General features: G+C 50.0%; 1 protein-coding gene across 1 annotated transcript in view; it reads left to right on the forward strand.

The window, feature by feature from the left end:
• Positions 1-19,028, forward strand: part of Myo5c (myosin VC) — a 72,177-nt gene that overhangs the window by 35,748 nt on the left and 17,401 nt on the right. Inside the window, exons 15-29 of the mRNA XM_036193297.1 lie at positions 1,556-1,690; positions 2,189-2,286; positions 3,498-3,584; positions 5,069-5,180; positions 5,780-5,991; positions 6,193-6,358; positions 6,623-6,769; positions 7,623-7,787; positions 9,335-9,428; positions 10,769-10,832; positions 12,154-12,334; positions 15,122-15,215; positions 15,399-15,462; positions 16,161-16,241; positions 17,724-17,904. Of these exons, the coding sequence (XP_036049190.1) occupies positions 1,556-1,690; positions 2,189-2,286; positions 3,498-3,584; positions 5,069-5,180; positions 5,780-5,991; positions 6,193-6,358; positions 6,623-6,769; positions 7,623-7,787; positions 9,335-9,428; positions 10,769-10,832; positions 12,154-12,334; positions 15,122-15,215; positions 15,399-15,462; positions 16,161-16,241; positions 17,724-17,904 (1,881 nt within the window). The remainder of the gene's footprint in view (positions 1-1,555; positions 1,691-2,188; positions 2,287-3,497; positions 3,585-5,068; positions 5,181-5,779; positions 5,992-6,192; positions 6,359-6,622; positions 6,770-7,622; positions 7,788-9,334; positions 9,429-10,768; positions 10,833-12,153; positions 12,335-15,121; positions 15,216-15,398; positions 15,463-16,160; positions 16,242-17,723; positions 17,905-19,028) is intronic.

Consider the following 19,028-nt stretch of genomic DNA (forward strand, 5'->3'; position numbering starts at 1 on the left):
CTCAACACACACACACACACACACACACACACACACACACACACACACAACACACACACACCTGTACACACACCTGCACATACACACACCTGCACACACATACCAAAAGAAAGAAAAGCAAACCAAGTGTGGGGATGGCTGAAGGAAGTGTGGCCTGGGACACTAGGTCCTAGAACCCTACTGCTCTGTGTGATGAACACTAGCTTCATCCGAATGACTTGTGGCCATTTACACTCAAACATTTCCTTATAACACTTTGAGAAGATGGTATTTCATAGATAGGCCTTCATCTTATAATAATTTGACCTATATTTATTTACTTCTTCTAGAAGATCCAATCCACTGTTTAAAAAATGCTCAAGTCTTTTGAGAAGTTCCTAAATGAGGCCAGGCCATTGCACTAATGGTCGATCATAAACAAATGCCCCTTGGAGACAACCACACTCTTCCAAGCGGCTCACAGAAGAGCAAGCATTCAGTGTTGAGATGGACTGCGTCTGGTGATAGAGTTAGTTGACTTGATTTGCTGATTATTTGCTCAGCCCCACGCTCACCTCAGGTCCTATCTAGAAGATATAGAAGCAGCAGTGGGTCGCTCTCCTGAGCTAACAGATGGGAACTCCAGATGCAGCCACTGCCCAGAGGCACAGGAGGATGCCAAGAGTCCACTTTAAAAGAAGAAATGATGACAGAAACTTGACACTTGACAACAGCTGATGGACAGCAGAATACCTTGCTTGCTCTGAGGGTTTCAAAGAGGAACAAATAAAGATAAGGGAACAGAGGCAGGATGAAGGCTAGCCTCGGCTGTATATTAATAACAAGGTCTAAGATAGCCTGGGCTACATCGTGAGACCCTGCCTCAAAAACGAACAGGTCTGAGGAGGTAGCTCAGTAAGTGCTCACCATACAATAATGAGACCCTGAGACTGATCCAGAACCCATGTAAAAAAGCCAGGGACAGCGGTACACACACGTCCATAACTCCAGCAGGTGGGGAGGTGGGAATGCATTTTCTGGTCTCCCTGCATTCTGATTTGCATAAGCCCCAAGCCTAAGGTTGTCCTTTGGCTTCCATATGCATGTCTATCATGTGTGCATGCACCTTCATACACATAAACACATCCACATATAAACACTGAGGCAGGGGTGCGGGTTCAGCACTGTGAGTAGGGCGTGGCTGGAAGACAGTGTCACAGCCTTGATTCTGGAGCAGGGCTTGGATCTGTAGGGGGAAGTTAGTGGGCTGAGAAAAGTGTAGCTGAGCCAAGGGGCTCAGTAGGGGTAGTAGACTCTCTTCTGCCGGATGGAGCAATGCATACATGTAGACACATGCACAGCTGTCCTCTCTCCCAGTCCCTGGAAGAAGGAAGCCATGGGTGTCACCATCAAGGAGGCTCTGCCTATTCAATGGAACGCTGGCTGTAGAGGTGCCTGGGGCCATCTCTCTGGGCCCTCTCATTTAGATGGCTGTTGTGATTGTGAATTTGGTCTGTGCTGGTGAGGACTGTCAGTCAACGCTTGGGGACATTAAAACCCTCTCTGTTCCTTCCAGTTTCATCTCTGCGCCACCTTTTTTCAAGAAAACCCTGTTCCATCTTCTCCCTTTGGTGCAATGATCACCGTTAAATCTGCAAAGCAGGTCATCAAACCGAACAGCAAGCACTTCCGGACCACAGTAGGGAGCAAGGTACACAGGAGCAGGGCGGGAGCTGGCCGCCAGTAGGGCCGGGCTCTGGGGAGCCAGACACCTGTGGGACCCACAGTCCAGGCCTGGCTGCAGACAACAGGCCACTTACGACCCACCTGTTACACTCCCAACTCCAATTCAGCACATCCCAGCCCCTCCCCACTTGTACATAGTCATTTAGTTCATTAGTCCTCTGCTGCAGGGGAACTTGTCAGGGTGTAGGGGTGTATTGGGGTATACAGGTACTCACAGAGGCCAGAAAAGGCTGCCAGAAAAGGCTGTTGGATCCCCTGGAGCTAGAGTTACAAAGGCATCTGTGAACCACCTAATGTGGGTGCTGCTAGCAAAGCTTGGGTCTTCCTGTAGAGCCCTGGGTGCTCAAACTGAGCCACGTCTCCTGCCCTAAAATTACCTCTTCTTACTGATCAGTTTTATTTGCCTTGATCTAAGCATCAAATCATAGCAGAGCGACCTCTGACCTCTGGTCCTGCTTCCTAGTTCCGCAGCTCTCTGTACTTGCTCATGGAAACTCTCAATGCCACCACACCCCACTACGTTCGGTGCATCAAGCCCAATGACCTGAAGCTGCCCTTTGAGTAAGTATTCTTGTGGAGGATGCCCTGCCAAGGCGCCATCCCACCATGACGCACAGTAGCTCAAGGGAGAAAGAATTCATCTGAGCTAAGGCTTCCAGAGGGGGACTCTGGAGGGTGAGGAAGGCCCGGCAGTGGGCAGCCAGGGCAAGAAGCCCTGAGATCTCACAGCTCCCTTCACATTCAGGAAGCAGAGAAAGTAAATTGGAGACGGGCCAAGGCTATAAACTCTCAAAGCCTGCCTCCACCCCTGTGCTTCCTCCAGCAAGGCTCCAGCTTGGAGAGATCCCATGACCTTCCCAAACAAGCTACACCCCCCCGGAACCGAGAGTTCAAAAATCTGGGGGATGGGGGTCGGAGTTGCTTTTCGCATTCAAATGACCAGGATTTTGGAGTTTGCCGAGATTCTTCATGAACCTCACACTGTTTCTGAGTTCTTTGATGATTGAAACTGTGTTGCCTCTTATGTGTTAGCAGGACTTTGCTGATTAAACCACCTCAAACTCCAGGGCTGAGCAAAGGAGCCGAGTTTGAAATGATTGTCTCCAAGCGAGTTAGACATCCAGGACCCAAACCCCTCTGCTTGAGAAGGGGGCATGTATGCATATGAAGGAGGCGGGGCTGAGGGTCAGAAGCACCCTGATATGTAGCATGAGACATCAGATGTTCTCGGGGCCCAGGGGTAAAAGCCCCTAACCAATGAATGTAAATCATAAAGTCCTTTTTAGCCTACTGGGGCTAAAAGAGGATCCCTTAGAGGAGGCTGTCAGTGGAGGTAGTGTATCTGTGGGCTACCAACAGTGTTAGACCTGTGCCCTAAGCCTCTGTAAGGTGTTTTTAATATTTGTAAATGACATTCCTCCATTAGGTGGGTGCTGGAATGTAACTACCTGTGCATCTCTTTTTACCTGGAAGTTCAATTCAGGTGTTTTCCCCCTCAAGGTGGCCTTTCCCCTTCTCCTTCCTCAGGCAGAGCTCGTTCCCACACCTCCCTACACCCCCAGCTTCTAGACTGTTTCACAGGGAGGCTGTTCCAGAACACTCTGTAGAGTTTCTGCAGATCTGCAGTGTGCCTGGCACACTGTGTTGAGGGTGAAGGGACCACAGGCTTGGATCCTGCTGTCCAGGACCCTGAAGTCCAAGCCTCCCGGCTGCACGTGTTCTGGGACATTCAGTAGCTCTGAGGCCTGAACACATTGTAAAATTGCTTCAAGGTTTGACTCCCAACGAATTGTCCAGCAGCTGCGAGCCTGTGGCGTTTTAGAGACCATTCGTATCAGTGCCCAGAGCTACCCTTCCAGGTAGGTTGTTGTGAGTGAGGATACAGTGACGTCACCAAAGGGGACCACATCGTCGGTAGAAAGTTTACTGGTGTGTGTGTGTGTGTGTGTGTGTGTGTGTGTGTGTGTGTGTGTGAGAGAGAGAGAGAGAGAGAGAACAGGACAGAAGGGAAAAGCCTTGTTGGTTTTATGGGGGCGGGTAGAGGAGAGGTACAGGGGAGATGGAGAGGTACAGGGGAGATGGGGTGTGGGTCTAGCCTGGGGGCTAGGGTGTGGACTTTGACCTATTGTGGACTTGTTTGGGTTAAACAGGAACTGGATGCCCTTTGCCAGAGGTGGTTGGCTGTCAGGGACAGATAAGCAAAGGCTTTTTCCTGACAAACACAAACTTGCTTCTCAAGATTTCAGAGGAAGGCTCTTTAGGTCTTTGTGTACTCAATAGTAGTCCTTCTGTTTATCCAATCAGAGTCCAGCCTGCTGCCATCTAAATGGCATCCTAAGGCACTGCCATTTGGGAGGTTCGCTTTGGACCTAACCGTTGTCCTCAATCAAGTGTTTGCTGGAACGGAGGGTACAGTGGCAATGTTTTTTAAACATGCTTTGCATTTTGTAAGATGCATTATCCTAGAGGAAGGTCAGGGGAGAAATACCCACCTTTCATCACTGTGACAAAATACCGAGGTTGTTCTGGCTCGCCCATGGCCATTTGGCTTTGTTATTTCCAGGCACAGCATCATGCCAAGGGGCACATGTGGACCACAGTGGCTCACTTCACTGTAGGCAGGAGGCAGATAGAGGGACAAAGCCATGCCCACAGTGACCTACATCCTCCAAATTAGCCCCATGTCCTTTGGGGTTTCCGACCCCTCCAAAAGACTCCATCTGTGGGTTAATCCATTAATTAGGCCAGAACTCTCTGGATCCAATCCCTTTCAAGAGCCTCACCTCCAAACACTGCAGTAAGGACCTAGCCTTCCACATCCAAGCCTTTGGTAAACATGTAATGTCTGAACTGTTACAAAGATGCTGTGGGTATCTCAGAAGCACCCCCCCACCTCGGGTGCTGGTGCTGGTCCCAGCTGCCTTGTCAGGACAGGACAGGAGCTGATCGAGGGCAGGGGACAGAGGGCTGGGTGAGTCAGTTCCCAGAGAAGGTGCACATGCGCTGGGCAGTGGTGGCACACGCCTTTAATCCCAGCACTCGGGAGGCAGAGGCAGGCGGATCTCTGTGAGTTCGAGGCCAGCCTGGGCTATCAAGTGAGTCCCAGGAAAGGCGCAAAGCTACACAGAGAAACCCTGTCTCAAAAAAACAAAAAAAAAAAAAAACCCAAAAAACAAAAAACAAAAACAAAAAAAGAAGGTGCACATGCTGTGTGCTTTTGGCATTGACACAGGGGAAGGTCACCAGAGCCAACTCTACCACCTCCCCCACTGAGGCGGGGAAATCTACTGCATGAGAGCCTCCTCCTCCCTGACACACTCCTCAGGTCTCTCTGATGTTGCAGGTGGACATACCTCGAGTTCTACAGCCGCTATGGCATCCTTATGACCCAGCAGGAGCTGTCCCTCAGTGATAAGAAGGAGGTGTGCAAGGTGGCTTTGCACAGGTTCATCCAGGTTGGTCTCGCCTGCCGGGGTCTCGGGCTCTTCCCAGCAGGTGCCTCTCAGACGTGTCCTTCATGTGCTAGTGAGTCAGCAGCGACCATGCTCCCGTAACAGCGAGCATCTCTTTTGGGGATCTACACCCTGGATTCCACTGCCATCTCCCTCACCCTCTGCCTCATTCTCCCTGGATCCAATACCATCCTCCATGGACCTGGGTCACAAGACATGGCCAGATGAGGTGGTAACCAAGCCTAGTGGTCATGTCACTCAGCATGGATTGGGGTTATTGCTGAGGTGATGAGTTAGGGTGGAAAAGAGATGGCAAGTCATGACAGCCAGGCAATGGGATAGGGACATTAAGATGGCAAGTCATGACAGCCAGGCAATGGGATAGGGACATTAAGATGGCAAGTCATGATGGCCAGGAAATGATAGAGAGGTGAACCCAAAACCAAGACAGAAAACAATATGCACCTTGAAGTAGAAGTTTCTAGATTGTGATTCTGGGTTTTCTGTCTTGTGCCTGGATAAGAGCAATGGTGTAAAAATCTTTTGACTCTCTCAGTGTCAAAAAGGCTTTATTTCTAAGTTATATCTTTCTTCTCCTCCAGGATTCTAACCAGTACCAGTTTGGTAGAACCAAGATTTTCTTCAGAGCAGGACAAGTGGCTTATTTAGAGAAACTCCGCTTGGATAAACTGAGGCAGGGTTGTATTGTGATTCAAAAGCATGTGCGGGGCTGGCTACAGAGAAGGAAGTTCCTCCGAGAGAGACAAGCTGCCCTGACAATCCAGCAGTACTTCCGGGGTCAGCAAACTGTGAGGTAAGTGGATAAGGAAGGTGGCACTGGGGTCATACTGATCACATCCCAGGTCAACAGTGGGGTATGCTGGATCCATGGAGAGCAGCTAGATCACAGGGCTTTCGCTGCTGATGCTCACTGAGAAGTGCTGCCCACACTTGAGGTTCACGGTGAAGGCTGAGGCTCTGGCCACCCCCTCACACTGCCATCTCTTCACCCAAGGAAGGCCATTACTGCCACTGCTTTGAAGGAGGCCTGGGCAGCCATCATCCTCCAGAAGCATTGCCGAGGGTACCTGGTCCGCAACCTGTACCAGCTGATCCGTGTGGCCACCATCACCATCCAGGCCCACACCAGGGGCTTCCTGGCCAGGAGGCAGTACCGGAAGGTATGGAGTGGACTCAGGCTGCTGTTCCTCACTGTACCTTCCTCAATGCAGGGGTTCTGGTGAGAGAGGCATCCTCACTGCCCCTGAGGGTTGCCTGATAGTTGCTTCAGAAGTCTGGGATGAAGGGCTCCTCAGTGGGTCAATGGTGGGAGACTCCTGTTGTGCACTGTGGGGATGCTCCTGGGCTGGCTCTCCTGGTGATGAAGGACCTGGAGAGAGAGAAACAAGAGGTCTGGCTGCCATTTCACAAAGCTCCTTCTCCAGTTGCTGCAGGAGCACAAGGCTGTGATCCTTCAGAAGTACGCGAGGGCATGGCTGGCCCGGCGCAGGTTCCAGAACATCCGCAGATTTGTGCTCAACATTCAGCTGACTTACAGGGTCCAGCGTTTGCAGAAGAAGCTGGAGGACCAGGTAGGGGTGTGTGTGTGTGTGTGTGTGTGTGTGTGTGTGTGTGTGTGTGTGTTTATGTGTGTGTGTGTTTATGTGTGTGTGTTTATGTGTGTGTGTTTATGTGTGTGTTTATGCATGTTCATATGTGTAAATGTATGTGGGGGAGGGTTATGTGTGTTCATAAGTGTAAATGTACATGTGAGTGTGCATGTTTGATCACTCTCTGCCTTATTCTTTTTGAAGCAAGAACTGTCAGTCAAACCCAGAACCCACCCATATGGCTAGTGGCATCTACTAGCCAATTTTCTTTGGGAATCCCCTGTTTGTACCATCCAAGGCTAGAATAACAAGCAGGCTACCATGACCACCTGGCATTTTGTGGATCCTGGGAACCCAAACTCTAGCACTCTGGCTCCGGAGGCAAGCATTTTAATCCTGGAACCACCTCCCCAGCCCTCTACCGCCTGCCTTTACCTGCCTTCTGTGAGTCCGTCCTGACCCATTGAGTATGCCAGCTGTGTTGCCCAGGGCCCACTTCGTGGCCTCCAGAGACCCCCACTTCCGTCCTTAGAAGTGCTTTTTTCAAACAGTCATCTCCCAGGCCCATGAAGGAGGGGGCAGCATATGACTTTTGAGGTAAACACACTTCAGCCTCTAGTATTAAAGTTGGTGCAGAGTCCCAGGAGCGGATGGGACCCACGTGACGAGAGTCACCGGCTCAGAAAGAATCCACCTCACTCAGTTCCGTGGGAAGATGCTAATAAATGTCACTTGTGGTCGGTCAATGTGCCTGCTGTCCACGTGGCAGTGCGAGGCGGGAACACAGCAGCTGCTTCGCTCTGAGCAAGCCTCTGACCTCTGAGTCTTTCTCTAGAGCAGAGAGAACCACGGACTGGTGGAGAAGCTGACCAGCCTGGCCGCTCTGCGGGCTGGCGACCTGGAGAAGGTTCAGAAGCTGGAAGCCGAGCTGGAAAGAGCAGCCACCCACCGACACAGCTACGAAGAGAAGGGCAGGAGATACAGGGACACAGTGGAGGAGGTCAGAAGTGTCCTTGGTGGAGTCCACACGGGGGAGGAGTCCACACGGGGGAGGAGTCCACACGGGGGAGTCCACACGGGGGAGGAGTCCACACGGGGGAGGAGTCCACACGGGGGAGGAGTCCACACGGGGGAGGAGTCCACACGGGGGAGGAGTCCACACGGGGGAGTCCACATGGGGGAGGAGTCCACACGGGGAGGAGTCCACACGGGGGAGGAGTCCACACGGGGGAGGGGTCCACACGGGGAGGGGTCCACACGGGGGAGGGGTCCACACGGGGGAGGGGTCCACACGGGGGAGGAGTCCACACGGGCGAGTCCACACGGGGGAGGAGTCCACACGGGCGAGTCCACACGGGGGAGGAGTCCACACGGGGGAGGAGTCCACACGGGCGAGTCCACACGGGGGAGTCCACACGGAGAGTCCACACGGGGGGTGGTCCACACGGGGGAGTCCACACGGGCAAGTCCACGCCCCTACCTCTGCAGGGGAGGCAAATGTTGCCGGTGCTAATAAAACAGGACTTCACAGCCCTGACAAAGGGAGCCCAGAGGCCTGGACTCTGGGGAGAATCGTGTGCGTAGGGACAGGATCAGCTGCCCTCTCTGTCCACCTTTCCAAGCAGACACAAGGCCCGAAGAACACGGCTGGCGGCTTCCTCTCTTCCCTCTGTCCCTTGTCCACCTGCACGGGCCCTGGAGGCCACCTGTCCCTGACCTGTGCTGCAGAACTTGGAGAAGAGTTTATCTCTGTGGTCTAGTGAGGAATCTCAACATCCTAGATTCGCATCTTGACTTTGCTGCTGGCTAGTGTGCAGCTTGGCCAAGTCACTGACCCTCTGAACGTTAGCTTCCTCATATTTAAAACAGAGATGACAAAAGGGGGCTAGAAAAAGATTTATGGTGACATTTTCATGGGACATCATTTAGCCGGTGCCCACATAGGCACGAGCAGGTGCATTCTAGCATATTCGGAGTCTCTTTCATTAATGTCTATTCTCCCGTGTGTTCCAAAGGCGGTCCACATTGGTAGCCATGAGCATCCAGAGGGCTCCCTTATGCCCTCTGTGACCTAGTGCTCGGGGGTGCCCACACTGCTGCTGCCGCCCTTGCCGGCTCTGCCAGTCATGGCCATCACGATCAAGGTGCCCACACTTGCAGCCCCGAAGGCCTCTCCCATCAAGAGAAACTGAAATAGCAGAGTCTGCCCTGCCCCCTCCCTTCTGAGTCACAGCAGTCTGAAAACGTGAATCCAGTGTGTGCTGGGCACTAAGCAGTGATCACCACAGTTGATTAATAAACTGCCCTGGGTATCCAGAGCTCAGGAGAGGCCTGAGACACAGTCCTGTCAGCTGTCAGTCATGGCTGGGGAGGTAGGTGGGCCTGGTGTCTGCTTTGAAGTCCCCTCGGGCCCCTGATTCTGTCACTGGTGTGGGCTCTTCACTCTGGACATAGACTGAGCAGGCACATGTGACTGAAGGGCACAGGGCTCGTCACAGGGGCCTGTGGCAGGGACTTCACCAAGGTCTCCTCATGTCCGTTTGCTAGAGGTTGTCCAAACTGCAGAAGCACAATGCAGAGCTGGAGTTGCAGAGAGAGCAGGCAGAGCTGCGGCTGCAGGAGAAGACCGAGGAGCTGAAAGGTAGCCAGCACTGGGTGTCTCTCAGCGGTGTGGGTGTGGCCGGGCCTCCGCTGTGTCCTGGGCGGATGCGTGCATTTAAAAGGTGCTGGATTCACCCTGTCTGCGCCTCACAGCCAGCAGCCCTGAGGTTTTACCCAGGGAAGAGAATGTGAACGTGTGGTGCACGGTATGCGTGTGTGTACTGTGTTGTTTTTGGGTGTGTGAGTGGTAAGAGTCTGAGTGTGTGAGAGTGTATGTGAGTGTATTTGTGAGAGTGAGTGTGTAAGGGTAGGAATGGGTGTGAGTATATCAGTGTGCAGAAGAGTATGAATGCAATAGTGTGTGTGCACATGTTTGTGAGAGAGTGCATGTACAAGAGTTTATGGGTGTTCGTGAGTGTAAGTGTGTGAGGTATGTATGTGTTTAAGAGCATACAGGCGTGTATGAGTGTGAGGATTTGCACACATAAAAGTGTGAACATGTGTAACAGTGTATGAATGTAAGTATGGGGACACAAGTGTGGTAAGAGTGTGAGTGTGTACAAGTATGAATGTGTAGTTTGAGGTGTACAAGTGTGTGTGTTTAAGAGTATCCATGAATATATGGAGTGTATAAGAGTGTTTGTGAGTGGATGAGTGTGTGTAAGAGGGTGAATATGAAACAGTATTCATGAGCCTTCATGAGTGTGTATGTGGAGATGTGTGTATGAGTGTGTGTTAAGAGTGTCTGTGAACATATGAGTGTATATATATGAGTGTATTTAAGTGTGGTAAGAGCCTTGTGAGTGGCCTGCAGGACCTTGCACACACTCTGCCCAGCACGTGGACCAAAGGGCACCAGGCCCGGGGTACATGACAGAGAGGAGGAGGAGCCCAAGATGGAGAGGAAGTCAGTCAGTGCCTCCAGGTTAGGACAGGACTGTGGGGTTCCAGCAAGAAGGCACACCCTGACTGTGGCCCAGCCTTGGAGCCCACTGAGTCAGTGAAGAGCAGAGAGGTCAGGGAGTAGCTGGAGCCTGAGCAGGGAGGGGCTCACCCCCTTGTGTGCTTTTTACTACACTACCCTTGAGTAGTTGTTTTGGGGGGTTTCTACCTTCTTTATGTGAAGGTTGCCGCAAGAACAATTAAGTTCTAAGAAGTGTCGCTGGAGAATTGCCTATTTGGTGCCAGTGGCACATTTGGGTGGATAATTTCAATAGAGCTGTTACTTTGAAGCCCCCTCACCTATGTACGTGGTTCACGAAGGGCAGGCGTCCTCACTTTGTGTCTGAGCTGAACAACCCTCCACGGTGATTCTGAAGCATGAGACGATTAAGACATTGTCTTGGCAGATTTGTTTCAAAGAGTGTTCTCTGTCCACAGAAAAAATGGACAAGCTCACCAGGCAGCTGTTCGATGATGTGCAAAAAGAAGAACAGCAGAGACTGTAAGAGACCCTTGCCTTGGTGCCACCCCCTCAGCTGTCCTTCCCTTCCCTTTCTCCTTTTCTCTCCCTCCCTTCTTTCCTTCCTTCCCTTCTTCCTGACTTGGTCTCGGCTATCACTAGCTGGCCTTGAGCCTCCTCCATTAGCCAAGGATGTCCTTGAACCCCTGCCCCTCCTGCCCCTCCCTCAGCAGTGCTGGGATTACAGCTGTGCCCCACCGCTGCTGGCAAGCCCTCCACCAATGGGCTACATCCCCATCCGCTCTCTGCTGTTTTCTGTTTCACTTCTCAGCTTGCAGCTAGCATAATCCAGATCCAGGCAGGCAGGGTGTGGATATTTTTAAGAAGTGGGGATTTTAGTCTTGAGGGCCCAGTTCCATCTGCAGTGTACAGCCTCAAATGATGCCCATACTCTGGAGTTGTCCATACTCCTCCTGCTGATGGACCCTCACTGGTCCCCATGGCCTTGTGTTGGACCAGCCTCCTTCCTATCTCAATTATAAACCATGTGCTAATTCCCAGAGATTCCAGTCTGGGCTCCTCTTCTCTGAAGGAGTCAGTAGTTTATAGATCTAAGTGAGGGGCGTGATGGAGTGATGGGGAGATGTTCTTGTCATGTTCCTAGGGAGACAAGATCTCAGGGCAGCCTGGGATGATGAGTTTCCACTTCCCCATACAGTTAGCGGAAAAATCACAGTCTAGGTAAGGAGGTGGGTAAGGAGACTTCCTTCCAAAGACGGAGGCGCCAGCTGCACAGGCCACCCTGAGCTCCCTGCTGTCCTGCCTGGGGAGAGGCTTGCAGGCCTGTGAAGTGAGCAAATCCGTCTTATCCCTCCTTGCAGCTTCATTTGGCCGCTGGTCACCTACCTGTGTATGCTTGACCTGTCACAGTCCTCAGAGGCACAAACTACTGACAGACCCAGCAGGTTCAGGCTGCAGCTCTAAGATTGGTCGTACCTCAGACTCCAGGGTTTTCTTGTTTGTTTGTTTTCTGGCCTCTTGAAAATACTGTGGTGGGTTTTGGGGTTTTTTTGAGGGGGGGGGATGTTTACAAAGTTTAAAGGTTTATTAATATCTACAAAAGGAGATGAAACAAAAATTGTTGTAGAGCATGTCTCTTCCTCAGAGCCTCTTCCTTGGTGCCATTAAAGCAAATTGATCAAGGTTCTGGGTCAGCATCCCAGCAGTGTGAGGCTCTGACGAACCTGTCTCCTCCTTTGACATGGGGGTGTCTGCTCTCAATATTTTCAGAATATTATATATTTTATTCAAAGACTATAAAAGCAGATCTAAGTTAGTTTTTCTTTTCTTCTTTTCTCCCTAGACTTCTTGAAAAGAGTTTTGAGCTGAAAACGCAAGCCTATGAGAAGCAGATAGAGTCTCTGAGAGAAGAAATTAAAGTTCTTAAGGACGAGAGGACGCAGCTCCATCATCAGCTAGAGGAGGGACGGGTCACCGCTGACAGCCTGAAGGGGGAGGTGGCCCGCCTGAGCAAGCAGGCAAAGGTAGGGTGTGCTGGCTTTAGGCCCTCTTGGTGATGCCCTTGATCTGCATGGAGATAGCGGAAAGGCCTCAGATTTGGGGTTCAAGAGGGACCCCAGGTGGGCTGTCCTTCTGGCAAGATATTTATAATACCATAGACAGCATGGTGGGGGTGTTGTGAAGAGAGCTCAGATGAGGCATTGTGTGTGTTGAGGAGGGGTACCCTTCTTTCACATTCGGGCAACATGAGGATATTCCATGCTATGTGTCTATGAGGAGCCAGTACTATATATATATGCTTGTAGATTCCTAGATTCCTGGGTGGCCAGGGGCAGTGGCAATGGTCCAGCCCTTCAGCTAAGAAAGGTGTGTCCACCATCCACGAGGTGCCACTGCAGCCTCTGCTCACTTAGGGTGCTTGGGAACATCCTTGGGGAAGTGAGAGTCAGAGTCATGGTCAAGGGGGAGATGGGGAGGTGCTTGCCCTATCTTCTACAGCAGCTGAGAGGGTGAAAGAGAACAGGGCTGATGCAGGTTGAGTGTGGCCCTAGCAGCTCCTAGCCCAGTCTTACAGCATCTCTGTGTTCCCAAGACATCAGACAACCAGAACAGCCACACAGACTGAAGGCACACCATACCCAAGTGTTCTGTTCCCCCACGTCCCAGCCTCTGGGCTGTCTGAAACCGTATTTCATATTTGAAAAGCCAGTTTCTAACTTTCAGGGTGTAATTATACAGTTATTTAAATAGGTTGACTAAACGAATACTTCCCATTTAAATTATAAATTCAGGTGAACCCTTATTATTTATCATGTTATAAACTTATGAATGCCTGTACTGAAGTGAAATTGTTATGATCTTCCACTTATCAGAAAATTCACATGAGTCATGGCCCAGGCCTGGGGTAGCCCAGTCAGCAGAGCTCAGGTGCAGTGTTATACTCCTGTAATCCCAACCCTGGGGAGACAGAGGCAGGGGGACCAAAGATGCTCAAGCTATCCTCACCTGAGAGGGAGCTAGAGACCAGACAGCCTGTATGAGGCCCTGTCTCAAGAAATCCATTCCAGAGTGGCAATAAGTACAGTTAATAATAGAGTATTACACACTTTAAAATTGTTAAGAGAATAACTTTCAGTATTCTCAACAGCAAAAAATGGCAGATGTTTGAGAGAGAGGTGTGCTGGTTATCTTGACTTAATTTCCCACATTACATTCATAAATCACAACCTCACTTTGTTACCCATATAACATATATATTACTGTGAAGTCAGAAAGATGTCAAGCTTCCACTAAACATGTAAAACACATGTTAGAAAGCTCTGCGGATGTCCTGTGTGACTGTGGGGCAGCCGCGTGTGCCTGTAAGAGCTTCTTCCATCAGAACTGTCAGTCTGTGCTGCTCTGGGTTTCCATCTTTAAATGTAAGTACCTTGTTCTAGCCAGTGGTCTACTGGCTCTCTTGGTCCAACTGGTCTCCTGTTGTTTAAATGTGGGGGACTTGAGGAGACTGGATCACATGATCATAATCCTTTAACTTGTCCATTCTGGGAAGTCAGTTCTGTGACTGCTGGGTTTCATACCCACTGGATAGTCTTATGTGCATTGGTGTTTTTGCCTGAGGGCATCAGATCCCCTGGAACCAGAGTTACGGACAGTTGTGAGCTGCAATGTGGGTGCTGGGAACTGAACTCAGGACCTCTGGAAGAGCAACCAGTGCTCTTAACCTCTGAGCCATCTCTCCAGGCTAATCTCAAATGGGAGGAATTGTGAGCCTGCACTTGGTGTGAGTTGCCAGTAGATGTCACTCACTTCTTCTGATGCATTTAGAGGTCCGGCTTACAAAGATCTTGACCATCATCAGCAAGCTCTCTGTGTTACAAGCAGTCTGAAGATTGCAATCAAATACAAAGATTACCTGAAATATGTAAAGAATCACAGAGATCGGAGGCTTCAGATTGGACAGTCTTGGCTCCCCGTGTCCTTGGCCCATGACCCCAAAGGTGTCATTTGGCCTTCACTTAGTGTAGATTCATTTTCTAGTCGATGAGGGCTCGGCTTCTCCTCACCTCAAGGCCCGTTGGGACAGTTAGGTGTCTAGGTTGAGCTCTCAATGTTTGATCCCTTTCCTCTGTGGAGTTAGGAGCTTTGGCCTGGAAATACTAAGAGTACCAGAGTATTCCGAGAGGGCCTTTCACCTCTGCTATCCCCGAGAATGTTTCTATTCGTCTTAAAAAAAAAAAAAACCCACAAACCCATGGTCTTCCTTGAGCTGAGCTTGCAGTGTGAACAGCAGTGGGTGCAGCCTTTTGACCAGCAGAGATGCTTGTAGGAAACTAGGGTGCCAAGCCTCCACCCCACCCCCCACCCCTGCCTCTGTGGTTGCTCCTCCTCTTAGCCTAGCTAAAGACAAAAGCTTCCTAGGAAGGTGGCACCCTGGACTCCACCACCCCCGCCCCCCATCCCCACCCCTGTCTCTTCAGGCTTACTGTCCACTGAGAGACGGTCTTAGTACCTATTCACCTCAGCTTGCCCCCAACCCTTCTCATGGGAAACCTGTGATTGTTTTCTTCCTTTACAGTGGGGAAGCTGATTTCTGCAACCTAGTAGGTCTGAGAAACAGTAGCATTTGGAGCAGTTGAGCTGCTTCTGGGCAAGCTGTGAGGCTGTGAGAACCACCTAAGATTCCAGCCGGGAAACTTGCAGGGAGGCCACTGGGCTCCATAAGTCCCGGGACAAGGATGTGCCCTTGTCTGATGAAAAGTGTAACGGCTGTTTTCTCTGCCCTTGGTTTGTTCATGGCTCTGATTTAGACCATCTCTGAGTTTGAGAAGGAGATAGAGCTGCTGCAGGCGCAGAAGATAGATGTGGAAAAACACGTACAGTCACAGAAACGGGAGATGAGAGGTACCAGGGCACGGGCTGGTGAGTGGGTAGTCTGGACAGCTTGCCAACCCAAGAGGGTGGTTAGTAGGTTGGTAGCTAGCTGTTTGGTTATTCAGCAGCAGGCTGTAGGAGACCACTCTGGAGAGGCCATGAGGAAGAAAGTCATACTCAAATTCCATTTATGTGCTCTCCCTTTCCTTCCAGAACGGATGTCAGAGGTCACCAAACAGCTTCTGGAGAGCTTTGACATTGAAGAAGTCAGAAGCAGGTAATCAATTTTACATTATCAGACATTTACAAACATAAAACAGATTGGAGAAGCCGGGTGGTGGTGGCGCATGCCTTTGGTCCCAGCACTTGGGAGGCAGAGGCAGGTGGATCTCTGTGAGTTCGAGGCCAGCCTGGTCTACAGAGTGAGATCCAGGACAGGCACCAAAGTGTTAGCATGTGAGTTTGATCCCTACAACCTGTGCTTTTCTTTAAAAAAAAGGAAGGAAGGAAGGAAGAGAAAAGCTAAGCATGTCATTACATGCTTGTGACCAACCACTGGGACAGTAGAGACAGAAGGATCCCTGGGCTAACTAGCTAGTCTAGTCTAATCAATGAGCTCCAGGACAATGAAAAAGCTTGCCTAAAAAAAAAAAAAAAAAAAAAGGTTTTGGAAGTTGGAGGGACAGATGGTTCAGTGGTTAAGAGCGTTTGCTGCTCCTGCAGAGGACCGGGGATCAGTTCCCAGCACCCATGCCAAACGACTCACAACCACCTGTAACTCCGCTCCATGGGGGATATGACGCCCTCTTCTGGTCTCCACCAGCACACACACACACACACACACACACACACACACACACACACACACACACCTTTTAAAAAGCAAGGTGAACAGTACTGTAGGAACGACACACACAGACCATGTAATGCATAAGCAAGGTTGGACATTTGTGCCTTCTTTGTTTTATTTTCCAGGCTCTCTGTGGAAGATCTGGAACACTTAAATGAGGATGGAGAACTTTGGTTTGCCTATGAAGGACTGAAGAAAGCAACTCGGTTAGATGTTCTCTTTGGGCTCTCTTTGTTGTTGTTATTTTCCAAAGACAATACAATGTTGGGAAGGTCATCTTACCTAGATTTGACATGTGAATGAAATTCTTATGGTAAAATTATCTAGTAACCCCTGGAAAGACTTCTCTAAGAATTCAGCCATTTGCCTGGTGAAAAGACCTAATGATCAAACTATACTCTGTTTGCTAAAAACTGGTTACAGGGCTGGGCATGTAGCTCAGTTAGGAGAGTGCTTGCCTGGCATGCATAAAACTCTGGTTTCCATCCTTGTACTGAATAAATGGGGTGTGATGGGGTTCACCTATAACCCCAGCACTTGGGAATCAAGAAGATGGGAAAATGCAAGATCATTGTTAACTACCAAAGAAGTTGGGGGCTAGCCTGGGCTAGAGACTCTACCTCAAAAAGCAAAGAAAATCTGTACTGCGGAGATGGCTCAGCAGTTCAGAACATTGACTGCTCTTGCAAAGGACCCAGGTCCATTAGATTTCCAGCACCCACATGGCAGCTCACAACCATCTATAACTCCAGCTCCAGGGGATCGGATGCCCTCTTCTGCCCTCCACAGGCAATGCACACACATGGTATACATGCATACATACACGCAGGCAAACACACATAAAATAAAAATGCATGAAATTTTTTGAAGGGAAAACATTGTTATATAAGCAGCTACTGTATTATGATTGAACTGAGGACGCTTCTGCATTTCTTTAAATTAATAAACTTTGTTGTCTTACAGAAGCTTTAGGTCCATGGCAAACTGAGTTGAAAATAGATTTCTCACCGAGTATGATGGCACACGCCTTTAATCCCAGCATTAGGGAGGCAGAGGTGGTTGGATCTCTTTGAGCTCAAAGCCAGCATGGGCTGGATATGGAGTTCTAGGACAACCAGAGCTACATAGTGTGTGTGTGTGTGTGTGTGTGTGTGTGTGTGTGTGTGTGTGTGTGTGTGTGAGAGAGAGAGAGAGAGAGAGAGAGAGAGAGAGAGAGAGAGAGAGAGAGAATGAACAAAAGAATTCTTATATATACACTCCAATATCATGTGCAGCCTCCCCTGGCTCATATGACCGTGTGTGGTGACCTTGCAGGGCCCCCACCAAAGGCTCACATTAAGGATTCATCTTGTACACTCAGTAAATCCTCACAAGTGTCTAGGACACATCATTACAACTGTATCATGCAGAACAGAAGTTTTAAACCGTTAACTAAAAGCATAGCTGAATTCCTGAAATGAAATGTCTTTGTCATTCACCGTGTGTTAACCACATGCACTGTTTTATAGCAGTGGGCAGGGTCCTTTGATTACAGTTCCCGATTCCCTCCCTCCTCTCTGGGAATGCACTGTCAGCTTTAGCCCTGAGGGTGAAACGCTGACCCTTCTTTCTCAGCTGTGGCACGATGGCCCCTCTGCGGTCAGCAACATGGAGACCATGGGCTCATTCCTCTCCCCTTCCTCCAACAGCGTTCTGGAGGGCCATTTCCAGTCTCAGAAGGATTGCTACGAGAAGGAGATAGAAGGCCTGAACTTCAAAGTCGTGCATCTGAGCCAGGAAATCAACCACCTGCAGAAACTGTTCAGAGAGGAGACGGGCATCAATGAAAGCATCCGTCACGAAGTCACCAGGCTGACATCAGAGAACATGGTAGGCCTGGCCGTGGTGTGCAGCCACTGTCCATTGTCCCAGACATTACTCGCTGGTGGAGCAAAAATCTGTTCTTTGCAGCAAAACAATTGGTTTCAACTAGTTCTCTAGTGGTAAATAACTGGGTTAGAAGATAAATCTATACAATGTCCCCAGGCTGGAGAACACTCAGATTAGACTATGTGTCTAATGTGTCTATGTGTTGGATTACCACATAATGGGTTCGAATTCTGTGAATGTGCTTAAGTTCATAGATTTTAATTCTAGCCCCAAACCCCTGCAAAGAAACCCAGACAGACCAAGGCAAAAGCGTGGCTCTTGAGAAGGGTACATGTTATGTCCATCCATCTGTTCAGCCCCTGAATCTTCTCCTTCTTATTGTGTTTATCTGGCCCTTTCTTCTCATTTGCACCTGCTGAATGCTTTCAGGATCTATAGACACTCATACACACACACACACACACACAGAGAGAGAGAGAGAGAGAGAGAGAGAGAGACAGAGAGAGAGAGACAGAGAGAGACAGAGAATGCTTTCAAGATATACAGACACACACAGAGACACACAGAGCTGAGCGGCAGTGGCACATGCCTTAAATCCCAGTACCCAGGAGGCAGAGCCAGGTGGATCTGTGGGAGTTCAAAGCTAGCTTGGTCTATAGAGCGAGATCCAGGACAGGCACTTCTTTGTGAGCTGATGGGTCTTCTCAAAGCTCATTAACCATCCTTCTTCTACACATCCTTCATTTTTCTCTGCAGCCACCCGACTCTGTCATGTGCCCCTCAGCTACATGTGGTGATGCTGGCTGCTCCCCTGCTCCCAGGATTCCAGGGGCTCACACTACCTCACTAGCTTCTTCCCTCCTTCCCTGGCCAGACTATAACTTGACACCCCCAGAGCAGCACCCCAGGGTGCATACAGGAGCAGTTAAGGGCTTCATAGGTTTGTGTATCCCTAGGATAAACTTTAATGAGGAACCCACAGTGAGATCCGCTCCGAGGTATTCTTTGTTTGGGCTTCGGAGGCCTGGGTGTCTGTATAAAGAGAGAACAGAAACACAACAAAAGAGAAGGGATTATGGAGAGCCCTGGATGGTTCCCGCTACAGAATGTCCTGAGATAGTATG

The sequence above is a fragment of the Onychomys torridus genome, chromosome 7 (assembly GCF_903995425.1).
Source record: "Onychomys torridus chromosome 7, mOncTor1.1, whole genome shotgun sequence".
Taxonomy (NCBI): domain Eukaryota; kingdom Metazoa; phylum Chordata; class Mammalia; order Rodentia; family Cricetidae; genus Onychomys; species Onychomys torridus.